The sequence below is a fragment of the Garra rufa genome, chromosome 4 (assembly GCF_049309525.1).
Source record: "Garra rufa chromosome 4, GarRuf1.0, whole genome shotgun sequence".
Taxonomy (NCBI): domain Eukaryota; kingdom Metazoa; phylum Chordata; class Actinopteri; order Cypriniformes; family Cyprinidae; genus Garra; species Garra rufa.
In genome coordinates this window covers 32,294,086-32,312,388 of record NC_133364.1, presented here as the reverse complement: position 1 = coordinate 32,312,388, position 18,303 = coordinate 32,294,086, and the positions used below count along the sequence as shown (strand labels likewise).

At 39.8% G+C, this 18,303-nt stretch overlaps 1 protein-coding gene across 1 annotated transcript; it reads left to right on the top strand.

Moving 5' to 3' along the window:
• The first annotated feature begins 14,123 nt into the window (after positions 1-14,123).
• On the top strand, positions 14,124-17,339 carry LOC141333879 (uncharacterized). Its single transcript, XM_073839038.1, has 2 exons — positions 14,124-14,715; positions 15,394-17,339. Exons 1-2 carry the CDS (start codon positions 14,463-14,465, stop codon positions 16,011-16,013), a joined length of 873 nt encoding a protein of 290 aa, XP_073695139.1. The 5' UTR covers positions 14,124-14,462; the 3' UTR covers positions 16,014-17,339.
• Positions 17,340-18,303: the final 964 nt, after the last annotated feature.

Sequence of the window (18,303 nt, the reverse complement as noted above, 5' to 3'; positions counted from 1 at the left end):
CAACATTTAAAGTGTTACCTTGGACAAGATAGAAGATAAATTTGATAAAATATCCAATATACTGCACCAGAGAGGGCACTTTGGTGTCATTGAAGCACAAAGAAACACTAGCCTAGATATATAACTATTTTATATATATTTTTTTTATTATTTAAATATTTTATTTATTTTATATTTTCGCAAAATCACAGGCAGTACATAATCAGTAATTAAAACTAGTATTGGGCTTGTAATAACATAGGCATCATACAGATTCATGCGAGAGATCGATGATCGCCTAACATTAGAATCTAAAATATGTGAAAACTTAAGCTCATTACACCCTGTTCAAATAATGATTTGTGTCTTATTTGCTCATATTAATATCCTAGCTGGCATATTTTGTACTTTCACTCCCATATGGACCCCATTGAAAACAAGATGGCCTATCTCAAGGGGCTGTCCTTAATGAAGTAGAAATTGCAATGTTACAACTTAGTGTGGTCTTAACGAGGGTAACACGGCTCAGCTTTTATCAATGTCTGTGATTGCTGGCTGGTCTATTTATGAAGGCTTGTTAACAAATATCCTACAAACACAGAAAATGGAGAAAAAAAGGAATCGCAAGCCGAACTGGACTGAGGAGCAAGGTTTGTTGCTGGCCCAGTTGGTGAACGAACATAAAGGTATGTTACGAGGAAAATTTGGCCCAACTGTCACTAGCCAAGGCAAGAGGTGCGCCTGGGACACAATATCCCAAAAAATCAATGCCTCTTTTCCACTGGTGGTGCGGACAGGCGACGATTGTGAGAAAAGGTGGTATGTGCTGCAGTCCAAGGCAAAAGATGAGATTGCAGCACACAAGCGGGAATCCTCACTCACAGGTGAGCAAAATATAATAGCCTACCACATAATCTGGCAACTTGCTCCTGCTGGCAAAGTTAATTTACATGCCTAAGTACTGTGTTCATTGACTGTTTCTTTCTAGGGGGTGGGCAAAGCGGCTGTCCCAGGTGGCTGACACTGTCTTTCAAGTCCTGGGACACTCTGAGGTCAGTGTCACCGGGCTGCCAACAGGCATTGACACGTCAATGATGCAGGCCCTTGAAATGCAGCAAAGGTAGGACACAGGGTTATTCATATCAACAGTGTTTGTTCATTGCAGAAGCCATTTCATGTGTTATCCATGCTCATTGTATTAAATTAATTTAATCAAAACAATAATTAAACTAGGCCTATGTATTTCTGTAGCATGGAGCCATCACAAGAACCGGGCCCATCAAGTTTGCAGACAAGATTGCCGCCTGAACCATCTGCAGCTGCTACTCAGGATAGCCCGGCGGATCAAACACCATTCCCATCCGCAGCACCTGCTCCGTCAGCATCCCTGCAGGAGAGAAGATTGCAACTCACAATTGATGTGTTTGAACAACAAAAAAAAGTCCTTTCCCTTCAGGACGAGTACTACCGCCTTAAAATTGAACACCTACAAAATAAACCATTTACAGATTGTGTTCTGTGTCTTGCATTTAACAATTGCAGGTGATGTGCAGTAAAACTGTGGTAGTTCTTAATACCATCACAAGTTCTCAAATGACATGGGGCTACAGCTTGCCTGAAATGTAAATTTGTGAAGTTTGCCCTGTAAGGAAGTCCACTCTGGGCTAGGTTCCCCTGTGGAGTGTGAATATCTTCTTCACCACCATCCTCATCGTTGTCTTCATCCTCATACTCATCGCCATCCTCCAGAGGTTCTGCAATCTGTCTAACCTTGCAAATATTGTGTAATATTGCACAGGCTATGATGACTTTGCTGACTTTTTCAGGCCTCAGCCGCACTTCTCCGTGCAGAACATGAAAGCGCCTCTTAAGCTGGCCTATGCCACGCTCCACCACCGCTCTTGTTGTCTTGTGGGCCCTACAATAGAATACAGACCTTTAATTATTTGATGGAAATATTGCACTACTTGGATGCTCTAACATATTGCTTGCATTTCATTTCCTTGATTTTTGTATTGTTTGGCTTACCTGTTATAGTTTAGTTGGGGCCCTTGGCATGGCTGGAAGTAAGGTGTAAGGAGCCATGGTTTGCATGAGTAGGCACTGTCCCCTAACAAGTGGCAATTAGCTGGAACATAGCGTCTCTCAAAAAGCTGTCTGATGCCACTCTCGGAGAGCATTCTCGCATAATGTGTGGAGCCTGGCCATTTAGCCACAATGTCCAAAATCTTACAGCCCACATTGAACACTATTTGCACATTGATGCTGTGAAAATTCTTCCTGTTAACAAAGACAGCCTCGTCCTCTGATGGCGCAATTATTCTCACATGTGTTCCATCAATTACACCCACAACGCCAGGGAATCCTGCAATGTCCATAAATGCCCTTTTATGTGTGTGTGTGTGTGTGTGTGAAGTGCGGGCATCCAGCGGAAATGAAACAAATTGTGTCACAATATTAGGTTGTGACAAAGCTGTCAGTGTTTTGGTGATGACTCTGCTGACGGAGGATTGGGACAGACCCAAGTCATCACTGCTGCATTGTTGCATTTTCCCTGTTGCCAAATACCTCAGGGTTGTGATTACTTTCTTCTCCGGTGTAATAGCGTTGTGGCGTCGAGTTGGTGAAGTAATTGCATCTCTAAGGAGATCCACCACAAACATGATTCCTGCACGATCCAATCTGTAGCGTCTCAATAATTCCCTGTCATCCAGTGTTTGCAGGACATCTCTCCTGCCTCCTCTGTTGGCCATTTTGTGCAGCTGCTTAGGGGAACTCCTAAGCCACTAAAAGTCCTCTTCCCTGCTCTTAGCAGATCTCGCCTTAGGAGCCCTTTTAAGCGCTAGGAATCTTGAGGAATAGCTTTTATATTAACTGGGATTTTCGTGTCACTTTTAGGGGAAATTCTAAGAAAACGTCATGACTCTTAGAATTTTCTTAGAATTTGGCCGCTAGGAGCCACTTTTTGCACAAAAATTCTTTAGGGATACGGGCCCAGGTCGATTTTGGCCCATCTAATTAATATTCATGAGCCTCTCTTCTGATTGGCCTGTTGTTTTCTGAGTGACGCACATCCAAGCCAACTACAAGTAACTATGGTCATGTATGCTGTAGCCCAGAGCCTAGCCTGCTGTGGCTTGGTGATACTCAACAGGATATTTCAGAATGATCATTAATGTTTTTTTCTTTTTCAAACACTGAATGCAGTAAGCTACTAGCTGTTGCTTTAGTAAAGCCCCTTTCATAATGCATGTGATTCCGGAAAATTACGGAAACGAGCGCTGTGTGAACAAAAGCCAGAACCAAATGCCATTAAGGCAGTGTTGTAGTGATGATGCACTTTACCCTTCGACTCTTCACGACGGAATAAATACGTGCAAGTGGAATGAAGCAGCGATCAGGCAGCCCCTCACTATCAGCGCTGAAAATCAGGTTAGTTTCAGTTTAGTGAAATGTACGTGTCGCATTACATCTCCCATCCAAATGTCACGTCTTTATGGGTTGTGTGTAAAGCAGGCACAGATTCCGGAAAACAACTGTGAATTAACCTAATTAAGCAATTCCGGAACAAATCGTGGGACGCATTAACGTTATCCGTGTATTTTCCGGAATGGCTGTGTGAAAGAGGCTGAAGTTGATGTGCCACTGGTCTCTTATATAACGTAGTTCGGAAGCCTGTGTGATGATGTAGCTTGACATCTATCGACTGAACAGGGTTTTCTCCACTTGTTTTCGTGTTGTTGTTGCTTAGCAATGGCATGGACGCGAAGTTGTCGAAGGTTTCACAAAAGGAGGGTGGGACCGTGGTCGCTGCTCTGGGTGGTGACTGAAAGCGGTGACTGAGTAGATCAGACGTCATATTTTTACGGACGTTACAGGGGCTCGTGAAAAGGAACGGCTACTTTATTCAGGCTGTGTGCAGTTTGCTGTGGACTGACTGTATTGAAACTTATATGGTAGTTAAATAACCCCCAGACCTCAGTTATCATGAAAAAAGCCTGGAAATTTTGATTTTGACAATATGGGACCTTTAACACACACAGGTGCAGGCAATGAGGGAGAAACCAAAATACACAAAACAGTGGGGGAGAATGATGGGTGAAACCAACTCAAAAGTCCAGGGGTGTGACAGTACCTCCCCCTCCTGGAAGGCGCGTCCTCGTGCCGATAAACAGAGAAAATAATATACACAGTCTAGGAGGGGGCTTAGGCGGAGGACGGACTCCCGGGAGGAGGGCAAATGATGGAGTCCAGGGTGGTGACGGAATAATCCAGGGAGGTGATGACGGAGGGAGAAGCCAAGGAGGAGACAGGAGGGGTCTGAAGCAGGAGGAGCCAGGTAAGACCCAGACCGCAGCCATGATGGACGGTGGGACGGAGTGACGAGGCGCAGCCGGAGGAGTAGAGTCCAGAGGCGAAGGTGGGGTGACGACTGACCGGGGCGGAGCCAGAGGGACGATGGAGCCCGGTGGAGCTGGTGGACCGACGGGCGACGGTGGAGACGAGGGAGCTCTGAGCCAGGGTGGAGACGCAGAGTTGGAGGGCCGAGGCAGAGTCCAGGACTCTGAGGCTGGAGGCGAAGATGAGGGATCCTCCAGCCATGACACCGATGGAGACTGGCAGACCCGCTGCGAATCCACCGCACAGATGGTGAGCTGAGGGTGAGCTGGGGGACTGACAGGAAGCAGAGGTGGCATGGTAGGAGAAGTATGGCTGTTAGACAAGGTTAACTGAGGGAGGGAGGGAGGGAGGGAGGGTGGGTGGGAAATCTACATATGCTGACAGTTCACAGTTTATAGTAAATTCTGTAATTATGTCCTTAGATAATGGTGACTTCTGTTTGCAGTCCATTAATACATTTCCCAGGTCCAGATTTTGCTCACCCTCAGCGGCAGTGCAGTGGACGGTGCTGTCCTCAGCACTCTCATGCTCCACTGACACTTTCATCGTCATGGGAATTGTGGCCGGCTCTCGCACCTGGTCAGACGTAAACTCTTTGGTAGCAGAGAATCCGTCTGCGGTGCTCCGCATGTCGGGGTGGTGGCTGGCTGGGTTCTGGGTCCGGAGTGGCACTGAGATTCTCCATGGAACTGGCGGGGAACGAGGCTCTCTTTCTTGCCAGTGTCCACTCCAGAAACGTGGCGAAGTTCGCTCGAGGGCCGTCCTCGGACGACGACGCTCTGCATGACGCGTTTAAGCTAGCGTCATAAAACGCACAGAGCGCGTCGTCCTGGTTAGCTGGTGGTGTGAGCTACGAGCTGGAACATGATGATATATCCCTTGAACGGCTAATCCCCCTGCTTCAACCAAAGGAGGATGTATTCCGGACGCACGGCCGTAGCCAGCTATGAGGTCACCGATGTCCGGATCTCTGTAATCTTTTTATGTTCAAAAATAAAATGTCAAGCTCTCTGAATGATTATTTAGCCATTAAACCACCTCATATCACATGAGTGTTTGCAATTCATGTTGCTGCGAGAAGCTAACGCAGTGAACGGGGCTTGAGAGCGCGTTTAGTGAGAGCGCGGGTGCAGCCTCCGTTTGTTGCCAGTTCCACCTATTATACGTGTTTTTTGACTCGTTTTTCCAAGTTAGTGTGACACTTTGGGACATTTATAAAGTGGATGAAGGATGAAGACATCAATGCCATGATTCCATACTCAATCACTGCATTATAAAACTTCTTTGTTTGTTTTGAATATGCGCCCTCTAGCAGCGAAAACTTACGTCTTGTGCATTTAAGCCTTGTTTGTGAAACAGGAGGTTGATGCGATTACCTTAATTAGGTAAGACTACGTGGTTAGTGATTAGCTTATCTTGCACCCTTACAAAAAATCCTGCAGGACTTCTGGGACTAAGGGCAGTCTTCTTTTTAGTAGATTTAATGCCATGGGAGACAGTGGTGATGAAGACATCCCCCCCACCCAGTTGTTGCTTCTGATGATGGAGGAAACCTTGCCCCAACTGCCTCTATTACCCTCTGAAAACTGCAGGAAGACAAGAGGGTGTTGATGAACCAGAGACATCAGCTGAGAACAGAAGTTAATCAGCTGTTGGCTTCAGTTGCCCCAGTGCCTGCTCCATCTACTGTGCCGGCCTGTCTTCATACCTAGGGTTGCCACCCGTCCCTTAAAATACGGAATCGTCCCGTATTTGAGAATAAAATAGCGCGTCCCGTTTTGAATCAATACGGGACGGGGTTTGTCCCGTATTTTCGGAGTTGTTTTCAATGCAGCATCCCTCATGCAAATCATCCCACCGGCATTCTGTGAAGACTGCCGGTGGGATGCGTGAAGTCCTATTCTGCCCCTGATTGGGTAATACTCGCTGCTGCCATTGTTGGATTGATTGGTTTGTTTCAGGGTCACGGCCAATCAGAGTCAGAGGAGGGCGGGTTAGCACTCAGAGAGTCAATTTGAAAGAATGGCGGAGGCTGCTCCAGATACCCCCCCGCGTCCAGCACGGAAACAAAAGCGGATGCAAAAGTACAGACGAGAGTGGGAGGAATCAAATACTTGGCTGGAAAGTGTCAGGGGCAATGAATATCAAGCCAATTGCACAATTTGTCGGCGGGTGTTCTCTGTTGCGCACGGTGGCTTGTCAGATGTGCGACAGCATGCCTCGGGAGAGCAACATTCCCGCAATGCCAGAGGTCACAGAAATCAAAGCACCGTCTCACAGTTCTTCATACCTCAATCATCTCCTGAGGCAGATAGTGTAATGACAGTTTTTTAATCACCTCAATCATTTTCTGATTGATTACATTAGATTTCATAGGCTGTCTTTTTGTTAAGAAATAATGTTAAAAATGTAAATGAATCATGTTATGGTATGATTGGTTGGGAACACTTTAAAATAAGGTTAATTTATTAAACATTAGTTAATGTATTGTATTATTAACTAACATGAACTAACAATGAGCAATACATTTGTTACAGTATTTATTATCTTTGTTAATGTTAGTTAATAGAAAAATAGCTGTTCATTGTTTGTTCATGTTAGTTCACATTGCATTAACTAATATTAACAAGATTAATAAAGTATTAGTAAATGTGGAAATTAACATTAACAAAGATGAACAAATGCTGTATAAGTGCAGTTCATTATTAGTTAATGTTAATTCATGTAATTAACTAATGAACCTTATTGTAAAGTGTTACCGATTTGTTTATTACGGTTAGGTGTACAGTCAGACACACAAGCATTATTTCAATAAGAGAGATTATATATTTAATAATAGAAATATAGTGCCTATGTGAAGCAAATAAACAACTTAACTAATTTAAATGATTGCATCCTTCAATAGGCTACTGTAGAAATAACAATAGACTATATAAAATAGTTTAACTTACCAATAATAAAATATTTAGAAATGTTTGTAGATTGGTTATTTGTTATTTGATTGTTTGATGGTGTTACTGTCTGCAAACAATGACAAATATTTTATCCAAAATCTGTGTTCACACCACCTTATACAATTACTCAAGTTCATTAGCAATTTCTCATTATACTCCTCTCTAGGTTACAGCAGCTGAGTTAACGCAGGTGTACCACACGGTTAAACATAACCTCAGCTATAACAGTGCTGACTGTGGACACAAGCTTAACCAAAAGATTCTGCATGACTCAAAAATCATAAAGAAAATGTCCATCGGGAGAACTAAGGCAGAAGCATTGGCCAAAGATGTCCTTGCTCCAAAGGCAGTGGCTGATGTTGTTGACGTCTTAACATCAGGTAAACCCCTCCCGTTCTCCATACAGACAGATGCTTCAAATAAAGGGAACAGGAAGATGTTTCCCCTTGCTGTACAGTATTTCAGGCCAGAAACTGGGATCTGCAACAAAATGCTGGATTTTGGAGAGAATGCAGATGAGTCTGCTGCTGGTATTATGGATTACATAGAACATTCCCTTGATAAATTTGGCTTATCGTTAGATCAAGTTACAGCATATAGTGCAGACAATACTAATGTAAATTATGGAATCCACAACTCTGTCTTCACCAACCTAAAGAAAAAGCAAAAAGATCTGCGTCAAGGGAACTGCCATGCCCATATTGTGCACAACACAGTGAAGCATGCTCTTGACCAGCTCACTGTAGATGTGGAAAATGTTGTGCTGAAAGTCTATGGCCACTTCTCCACATCTGCCAAACGAAGGGAATCACTGAAAGAGTTTTGCAATTTCTGTGATGTGGAGTTCCGTGAGATTCTGCGACATGTTACAACAAGGTGGCTGTCCCTCAATCCAGCCATTTCCCGGCTTTTACAATCCTGGACTGCTCTCAGGTCTTATTTCATCAGCCTGGGGGAAGAGTGTCCCAGACAGATCAGAGCTTTGTTAAAGCTCAGTGAAGCCTCAACTGAGGAAGATGCTGATAATGTGGAAGTTTACCTCCTGTTCTCCCATAACATACTCTCCCTCTTTGAGGATGCTGTAAAGAAGCTGGAAAATGATTCAACCACCTATGTTGAGTAATATTCCATCATGTCTACCTTCAAGCAAAAACTCACACAGAGAAGAGATGACCAGTTTTATGACTACTTAACAAAAGTGAAGCTGCAGCATCTTCTCCCACATGATGCAGACAGGGCAAGGAGAGATTTCACAGAATTTCTCAACACAGCAATCTCATACATTGAGAAATGGTTTGACTTTTCAGAGGACAACTGGCTGTTCTCCCTGCAACCTCTCTCTCTGCAACATGGCATGCTTTCCTTCAGCGACACTGAGATAATCACTGATAAGCTTAACCTCATCCAAAAAGTCAGCATGGATGAACTTTATGATGAATGCACCACAGCAAATAGCATTCTGAAGGGGCTCAGAGAAGGCGCAGATGATGAATGGAAGTCCAAAGACGTGGCTGCTAGGTGGGTGGCTCTCTTTGAAGTAGCTAACCTGCCTAACATGCTGTCTATCATCAGCCACATCCTAAGTATCCCAGCATCCACTGGTTATGTGGAAAGGATCTTTTCCAGAATGTCCAACAAATGGAGTGACAGCAGGAACAGGTGCTCTGTAGAGCTCATAAGGAGTGAGCTCTTGATCACTCTCAACTTTGAGCAGTCCTGTTCAGAGTTTTACTGTATCTGTTTGAAAGATAAACAGCTTCTCAGTGCTGCACAGAGTGACAAGAAGTACACTTATAAAAGGAAGTAGGCATGCTCAAATACTGCACACTATACTACTTCTGGGCCACTGATGTTATCATGTTCATGTCATGATGTTCATGGAAGATCCTTTGCAAGTCTCCTGCACTATTTGTTTCCAATAGACTTTGAGTATGAAAGCATTTGTTTAATTTAAAGTTAATAAGTTATGGATCTGTTAATTTAATAAGTTAATAAAATATGGTTCACATCTCACAAGTTCCTCCAAATGGCTATTTTTGTGGTCTCACTGGCAAACTTTGTTGGCCTATGTTTGTTATCGTCACAACGGTGTATTCAGCTATGACGATGACTTGAGTTGTGATATATTATAGAGACTGAGTGCATCTGTTCACTGATTTCAATAGCAGATATCTTTGTATAATGCCCATGTTCAAAATAAATAATAATAATAATAAATAAATTTAAGGCGTCCCTTATTTTTCTGTATTGAAGGTGGCAACCCTATTCATACCTACAGTAAGTTACAATGTTGTTACAACTGTTTTTAACAGGTCATTTTTAATGCAGAGACACTTAAATTACATTTATGTTTGTTTAGAGAAACTATGAAATAAGTGAATGAGGGTGACATCCATAATAATTTTGCACCATAAAGAGAATAAGCCATTTGGACAATGGATGTATTATATTTGGCTTTTCACATTTATGCTATGCTCAGGATTGCAGTAATCACAAAGGAAACAATATTTTTATTGTTATAAAGCATCACAGTAAAAACTGATCACTGTAATAACAGCATATTGCGGCAAAATGGCCAAAGTATGTTGTGATTTCAGATTGTGTGGGACAACATACATATTACTAATCATCTTTAAAGAAACATACTCTAATTTGTGAAGCCATGTCATAATAAAGGAGAAATGGATGTGTATGGTTTCTAGATTTGTGTTTTATACCTGTGCACCAAACAAAACACTATCAACTGTGATAACAGTTTATATAAATTCTATGGAACTACATGGTGCTGAATGTCATTGATTGGTTTTTGCAATGGGACCTTTTTTCATAAAATGTGTATTGTTATTATAGAAGTACATCTCACCAAGTGACAAATGTGCAAGCAAAATTGCTTGACATAAAAATAATATTTTTATCACAACCTAAATATTATCTTGCAACCGTTGTTTTTTATAGTTCAGTCTGATCTTTATGATGGTCAGTTAATCTTCCTTTCTGGAATACCCCATTGTTGTAACAGTGAGCCAAAAATAATTTTCACTTTTTTCTCTAGTGACTACCCTGGAACAAGTTACCCATCTGTACAAGCTTCTGCTGAAAACATTCCAAAAAATTCGAAGTCTTCCTGAGTGCTGAAAACGCACAAGGTGGACAAAACCATCTTGGCCTTGTCGAGTATAATCGCAGAGGTATATATGAGTACAGACATTTTAGAATTTCAATGTTGTTGTTACACAGCTTGCTGTCAAGTACAAGTGACTGACCACTCCCTAATATTACATTATAATTTTGATGTTAGTCATCCTTAGAAAAATGCAGTCTAATCTAACAGTGTTGCAACAAGTCATCCTTACGGTGGCCGACAGAGGTCAACGTGCTGCAAACAAGAAAACACATGCAAACAGAAAAAACGACAACAAATTAAGAAAACATCTTCATCAGTTTGACAACACAGGCGCTGCAAATCCTCGCAACGCAAACACAAACGCGCTGCAAATTCTCACAACACAACCAAACTCAGAAATGCACTGCGAACACACGAAGGCGCTGCAAACACACGAACGCGCTGCATATAGCTCGGTCCACAACGGAAATGTTTCAGGGGGACCTCAAAAAGTGACGAACCCATCTGGGACCTGATTATTTGTTCAGTGGCTGTTGGTCAGAGCAGAGGTGTTATCGGTGAACTATCACCTTTTAGTGATAGTATAGTATCACTTAAAGGTGATAGTGATATAAATAATCAGGTAATATAGTGATATAAATAATTAGGTCCCAGATGAGTTCGTCACTTTTTGAGGTCCCCCTGAAACATTTCCGTTGTGGACCGTGCTATATGCAGCGCGTTTGTTAGTTTGCAGCGCCTTCGTGTGTTTCGCAGCGGGTTTCTGAGTTTGGTTGTGTTGTGAGAATTTGCAGCGCGTTTGTGTTTGCGTTGCGAGGATTTGCAGCGCCTGTGTTGTCAAACTGATGAAGATGTTTTCTTAATTTGTTGTCGTTTTTTCTGTTTGCATGTGTTTTTTTGTTTGCAGCGCGTTGACCTCTGTCGGCCACCGTACATCCTTCATAAAGGTGATCATTTTTAGTTTGCGTTGAGTTTTTTATTTATTTAGGGTAATTCATTTAAATTAATGTTTTTTCCCCTTCTGTTTAATTGCTGATCATTTTTGTTCTTTTCACAGTTTGTACAGTGTTACTGTTATTTCAAAACTGTTATTGTTTATTGTTGTTTACAAAGTAAAATTTGGTGAAATTATTGTTTTTTGTTTTGATCTTTTTTTTTTTTGCTTCAGTTGCTTTTACAAGTACTAATTTAGAACTTTGTGAAACAGAGCTAATGCTAAAGCTAGGTTTATCTGTTTCAGTATAATATAATATTATTGTATTTACTCTGTAACTACACAGAACATGGGGGTAACAAGCACCACTTTAATTTACGGCCGGCAGTAGTTATACTTACCTCAGACATTAATTAATCCATTGGGTTTGTATGGATTACTGTCGTCATTGCTGTATGTGCAGTTTGATCCTTCAACTTTTGGTAACCCATGAACTTGCATTCTAGATTAGCTATTTTTTCTTAAAATTTTTGCTTGTGTTCATGAGGGGGAGAAAAGAAAGGGAAGGAATTCATAGCCTATGCATCTCCTATAGCAATTGCTGTTAATCTGTTTTGAAATACAAGGAGGAAGGAGCCAATGGATAAATAATATTGCAAATGTATTTTGAAAGGTTGTTTTGAAATAAAGGTTCCAGAGTCAAGGACACCAGATTGTGTGTATATGCATTGTACCTACCCTCAGACGTCACGGCCATGGAACGTTGGCTAAACGTCTTATGCATATGGTACACTTAACTGGAAACACTTCAGGAATGTCGAAGTCGTCATCTGATTAGTTGAATTTGATCGGATTTCCGGGAGACGTGGGTGTCGCATTTATTTTCGGTCGGCCAGGAAACAAAGGGCAGATTGATCTCGCTTTTGACACGCTTTGATCTCGCAGCCGCTCGGTCACATGGTTCATGGAGCTCTCAATAGTTCCAAACAACTCTGCGCTGTCAATATGTTTGAATGGGTTTACGTAGGATAGACACCAATTTTTCTATATTTGCAGCAATTTCGAGCAATTATTCACACATAATGTGCATTGATTGCGTTTATTGATAACTACTCTGAATTCGCTTTACAATCGCATTTTATTCTGGGGTGTGATAAAGAGACATAATTAATATGTTCTATTACTCTTTGGCAGTCAAATGTGACCAAACACCTTAAGTGTAACTTTTATTCAATTAAATAATTGTATTATATAGTTAAGTTCTGTTTAGTTCATATTTTGAGGAGTTTACTACATAATAAATGCAATAATGATCCTGGCCATTTAAAAGATAACATTTTCTAATATAGTATTTATATTACAGTTAGTGTAAAATTAAAGTTAGTTAAATACATTTGAATGTGTATTTGGACATCATCAAACACTCATTTTTTTATATAAACATTCATTTTTTTATGTGTTTCGATTTAACGATTTAATGTTAAATAAAAAAAGTAATTCACTCATGTTATTTTATGATATTCAAATATACAATATAAGTTAATATTATAAAGGGAAAGCAAATTCGGCATTTAACATAACAAGTCAAGCCCATCCAGGGGAGGGTGTCCTCTTTTTGGATTCTCAGAATATGGTCACCCTAGTCAAACGGCCTTATGAGTGGGCCTTGGCCAATGAAAGCTGCCATGGATTCCAGACCTTCAGCCGTCAGTCTGAAGGTGTGGCTACGCGAGTACCCTTTAACTTCGTTGAACAAGAAGTTAAGTTCTTGTATCTACATGGAACAAGAGTATATTTTCCCAGTAATTTTAAAAAGCTTACGTATAGATACACCAAACGTACAACACAGTAATAGAAAAGATAACTGTTAAGTTTTTTTTTATTATTAATCCATTATAAATTATTTGTAGGATATCTGTTTGCTACCCCCTTAATACCCAACATAATAACATAACATATTGCTCCCTTATACACGTAGGTACAATATAAATACAAAACAAACACCATAACTTTTTGGTTACCAGTGACTTGTATAAACAAAATATTCTGAGAGGTTTCTCAAATTTTCTTATTTTCCATAGTTTACATAAGGCAGTTACAAGGATTCAAATAAAATAACTTTCAATAAACGAATGATTTCTTGCTTAAGCTACTTTTTGTAATGTGTGTTTGATATTTTACACAACAATGTCTTTAAATTATCTTTTGGGAGCAACCTCTCTTTTGTAATTAATAAGATTAAACATTTTAATCGACTGAAAGCCCTAATTTCAATATTTCACTAAATATAAAACGTTCTGACATGTTTTATTATGTGTATGTTCTCTTTATGTACATATGCACTTTTGTGTTTTTGTTTTCTTTTTTCCTGAGGCAGCAGCGTGTGAACAGGACTTTTATTTTGATCTGGTCTGTGACGTCACAGAGCTGCGCCGCGCTCCTGCCTCTGTTTCAGCTGAAGAAAGGTTTGTGGTTTCAGTCATTTAGCGTTTAAACGGATACAACGCGGTCAGTATATTTTATAGTTTTTTTTACAAGCTTTGTAAAGTTAATTGATTAAAGGTCCGTCTCATTTCGCTAGTATATATCGAATTAGATGATCGTAAACACATTTATTCGGTGGTAAAAAACGGATCTTTTCAAAAGTCCAATTCAACTGAATCAATTGCTTCACAAATGATTCACTGTTTTGAATCGCTCGAATCACCGCACGCTGACGACCCCTGCTGCTCAAAACACTGTAAATGAACGAGAACAACAAACGAACTTGTTTAGACGCAATATAATCATTAAATACTTAATGTTAATTAAGAATTTCTGTACTTGTATTTCCTAGTTCAGTTATTTTTATTGGTACAATTTTAGTGTTTTGAGCAATCAGGCCATTAACTCAAACTCTGACCGACTCCCTTGCCAGTGAACTAGCAAGCGGACTGACAGACACATCCAGACATTTAGTTTGCATTTATTTTTCTTTGTTATATGTTCTCATCTTAAGCAGGAGAAACTATTCAGACACACAGAAAAACTGGTGGAGCAACTGAGATCCACGTGACAAACTATTATAAAGATGGTGTTTGTTAAAGAGGAGAGTGAAGACATGAAGATTGAAGAAACATACAGAGTCAAACAAGAAGATACTGAGGAACAAACAAAGATGGAGTTTATTAAAGAGGAGAGTGAAGACATGAAGATTGAAACATTCATAGTGAAACATGAAGATACTGAGGAAAAAACTAAGATGGAATTTATTAAAGAGGAGAGTGAAGACATGAAGATTGAAACATTTATAGTCAAACATGAAGATACTGAGGAACAAACAGGTTGGTTTTCATTAGCAATCTGGACTGCCAATGGCATTTTCTTCAGATGCTCTTATAATGTTTGTAAGATTTCTACATTGCTTAGAAAAAAAGTAAATTTTCTACTCTTACTTCAGTGTTCTGTTTTAAACTAATTAACATATTATTGTTGTATTTGTGTATCTTAATCATATTCATTTCTATAAGAAATCCAAATTTAAAGTACATCAGTTTTACAAAGATTAAAAGAACAATGCTTTTATTAACCCACCAGAGCTGTGTGGAGCACTTCTTATGAATAACTTTTTAGGGTTACAAAATCTCATCCCCCATTTACTGCCATCTAATAGCACATGAATATATGTAGCCATGATTATTTGCCAAAAACGGGTCATTTGTAGCTTTCATGGGTACTGATTCTAATGAAAATGGCAAATGTGCGATCTGTCTGTAATGAACCAGTTCTCCTGAGTCAAGATTTTTCATAAGGAGTTTGATAACTGCCAGTTTATTTCCTAAAAAAAGCATAGAATTAACGTTATTGAGAACAGGATTACAAGCAACACCTCTTTCAGTAGTTTAGTAAATAGTATTTAATATAAACATTGTTTATAATATGTGTTGATGCTATACATGTCTAAATAAACTGATGTCTGTTGCTTTGTGGAGTTAATTTGTATTGGTCTCTTTTTGTTTTAGGATTGATGCAGAAAGAGGAGAGTCAAGAACTAAATGAAACGGAAGTGCAGCTGGAGAAACACCACGATTTCACTGGAGAAAATTCTAGCTGCTCAGAGATTGAAAAGGCCACACCAAAAAAACGTCAAAAGAAAGGAGCTAGAGGTCATTTAACCTGCCAAGAGTGTGGAAAGAGTTACACCAACAAATTCAATCTTGAAGCCCATACAAGAAAGCACACCGGAGAAAAGCCTTACAGCTGCCAACAATGTGGAAGGAATTTCACTACAAAAGGAAATCTTAAAGTCCATATAAAAAATCACACTGGAGAAAAGCCTTACACATGCTCTGAGTGTGGAAAGTGTTTCAACAATAAATCCAATCTTAAAAAGCACAGTAGAAGTCACACTGGAGAGAAACCTTTCACCTGTGAACTGTGTGGAAAGAGTTTCACTGAAAACGGAAGTCTTAAAAAGCACATGATGAGAATTCACACTGAAAAGCAGCCTTTCACATGTCCTCAGTGTGGAACTGCTTTCAAACATAAATTAGCCTTTAGTAACCACATGAAGACTCACTCAAGATCACAGTTATTTATGTCATTAGCATGGAAGCAGTTTCTCGGACAGGAAACGCCGTAAGAATCATGTAATAACTCGCAACTTTGCCATCACTGTGGAAAAAGTTTTTTCAGACAAAGCAAACCTTAAGATTCACATTGAAGAGAATCCTTTCACATGCTTTCACTGAGAAAAGAGTTTCAGATTGAAAGAACTTAAGTCACATAAGGCGTCACACTGAAGAGATGTTTACTTGTCTTAAAGCAGTAGTTCACCCAAAATCAAAACTGTCATCATTTACTTACCATCAAATTGTAACAAACCTGTTAGTTTTTTTTTTTTTAACACCCTCTAATTGGACATACTTTGAAATGGAAAAGAAGAGTGTTGATTTGTTATAGTAGAAAAAGTTAGCAATATGTTATGTTCTGGTGTGGATTATGAGAGATTGCAGCCTGTGAAGAAGTAGTCATGGGATATGTGTTATTGTCGCACCCAGTGTTGCCAGATCAGGTTGATGATTTCCAGCCCAAAAGCTCACCAAAACCCGCCCACTTCAACAAAAACCAGCCCAAATTTTAACTGCCAAAATAATGAGAATTTTATTGCCATGTCAAGGTTGATAAGGACCATATTTATCTCTTTAAAAAAAGAATAATGACAAAATAAAATAAATATAAATCAATTTCACAGGAATATGGATCAAAACAGTCGGAAAATATGCGTAAAATGTCCAGAAATCTTTTCAAAGTGGAAATTAACCGATGACTTTAACCCTTGGAAAAACGCATGCATCATTTTCAATGTCCACAGTAAAAAATATGCTAATTTCTGTGCAAAAAGTGCACAATAAAGTGATGAGAAACAAATGTAATGTAAAACCCCATCACTCACAAGTCATCACATCTTACTAACGTAAAAGACGTAAATTGATTGACAGGTCTCTGTTAAACTAAACCAGTAAGGGTTACGTTAAGCAAAAATGAGTTGATGACTGCACTACACATTATATTACTATGATACTTTGAGCTAGAACGTACTAAAATAACATGACTAATGATAAAAGCGAAGAAAAAAAACAGTTGATTGAAATTTTGTCTACCCGCTCAATGCGTTATTCTCCGGTCCAAGCCGATCAAAAGAAGCCCAATTGGGCGGAAACCCGCCCAATCTGGCAACACTGGTCGCACCCCTGTGATCTGTCTGCCTTGGATTCTCCCTTGTGTGCCATTATTTTGAGTTTCTATCTTTCTATTCACATCACCTGTTTGTAATTTGATTAGCGTCCTTTATAAGTTTGTGTCTGTTTATTGTCTGATTGTCTGGCTTTAATCTTACCTCATGTTTATCTCTGCTTGTGGATTACCCCTGTGGAATTTCATTAAAGAACTTTTGTATTTGCTTTAACTTTGTGTTGCGCTCTTTCTGTGTACACCATGACAGATAGCCCGACCAATGCAGTTAAACAGCGTTTTTTTTGCGTGTTAATTTTTTTCCTTTTTTTTCCCCCCAGTGTTTGTTTTGTCTGTTTTTATATTTTTACTATGAATGACCCGTCTGTCCTCGTTCTCCTCCTGGAGCAGGGGAATCGCTCTCTCAAGGACCACACCAGAGACTTCGTGTTCCTCGCCCCCATGACACACTACTTGGACAGCTGCCTCTGTACATTCTATCGAGCAGGACTTAAAGGAGTAGTTCACTTTCAGAACAACAATTTACAGATAATTTACTCACCCCCTTGTGATCCAAGATGTTTATGTCTTTTTTTCTTCAGTCGTCAAGAAATTATGTTTTTTGAGATAAACATTCCTGGAAATTTCTCCATATAATGGACTTAAATGGTGCTCCGATTTTTGAACCTTCAAAATGCAGTTTAAATGCGGCTTCATAGGGCTGTAAATGATCCCAGCCGACGAATAAGAAAAATGTATTTTTATTAGGGGTGGGCATAGATTAATTTTTTTAATCTAGATTAAATCTTGGAATTAATCTAGATTAAAATGGCTAATTTGAATTCTGCTGAAGGCATTTTCAGAATGTGTGTGCTACCCAAAAAATGACTAAAAGTAAGTCTTTGAGAACGGGCCAGGTGGCTCATTAGACCAGCCAGGCGCTCATCTCCTGTTTCCAAAATACATCACAAACTGCTTGACAATTGCATTTACAACATAATCACATATACAAACTTGTGTAACCAAGTACTTCTGCGCAAAAGGCTGCACGTTGTGCGCATAGTCTTCGATTAAACTGCATTGCTTTTAGAAGTGTCAATTCAGTTGTTGCATGTAGTTTAATGTCTTCATTTCGAGATTATCAAAGTAAATTATAACTCAAATTTGAGATTTTACTGGGGCACAGCAGATTTTCACTG

What these genes read in the sequence shown, in the direction of transcription:
- LOC141333879 (XM_073839038.1), top strand. Translation starts at nt 14,463, where the DNA reads ATGGTGTTTGTTAAAGAGGAGAGTGAAGACATGAAGATTGAAGAAACA. An exon ending in AGATACTGAGGAACAAACAG is followed by an intron (nt 14,716 to 15,393) that starts GTTGGTTTTCAT and finishes TTTTTGTTTTAG; the next exon opens with GATTGATGCAGAAAGAGGAG.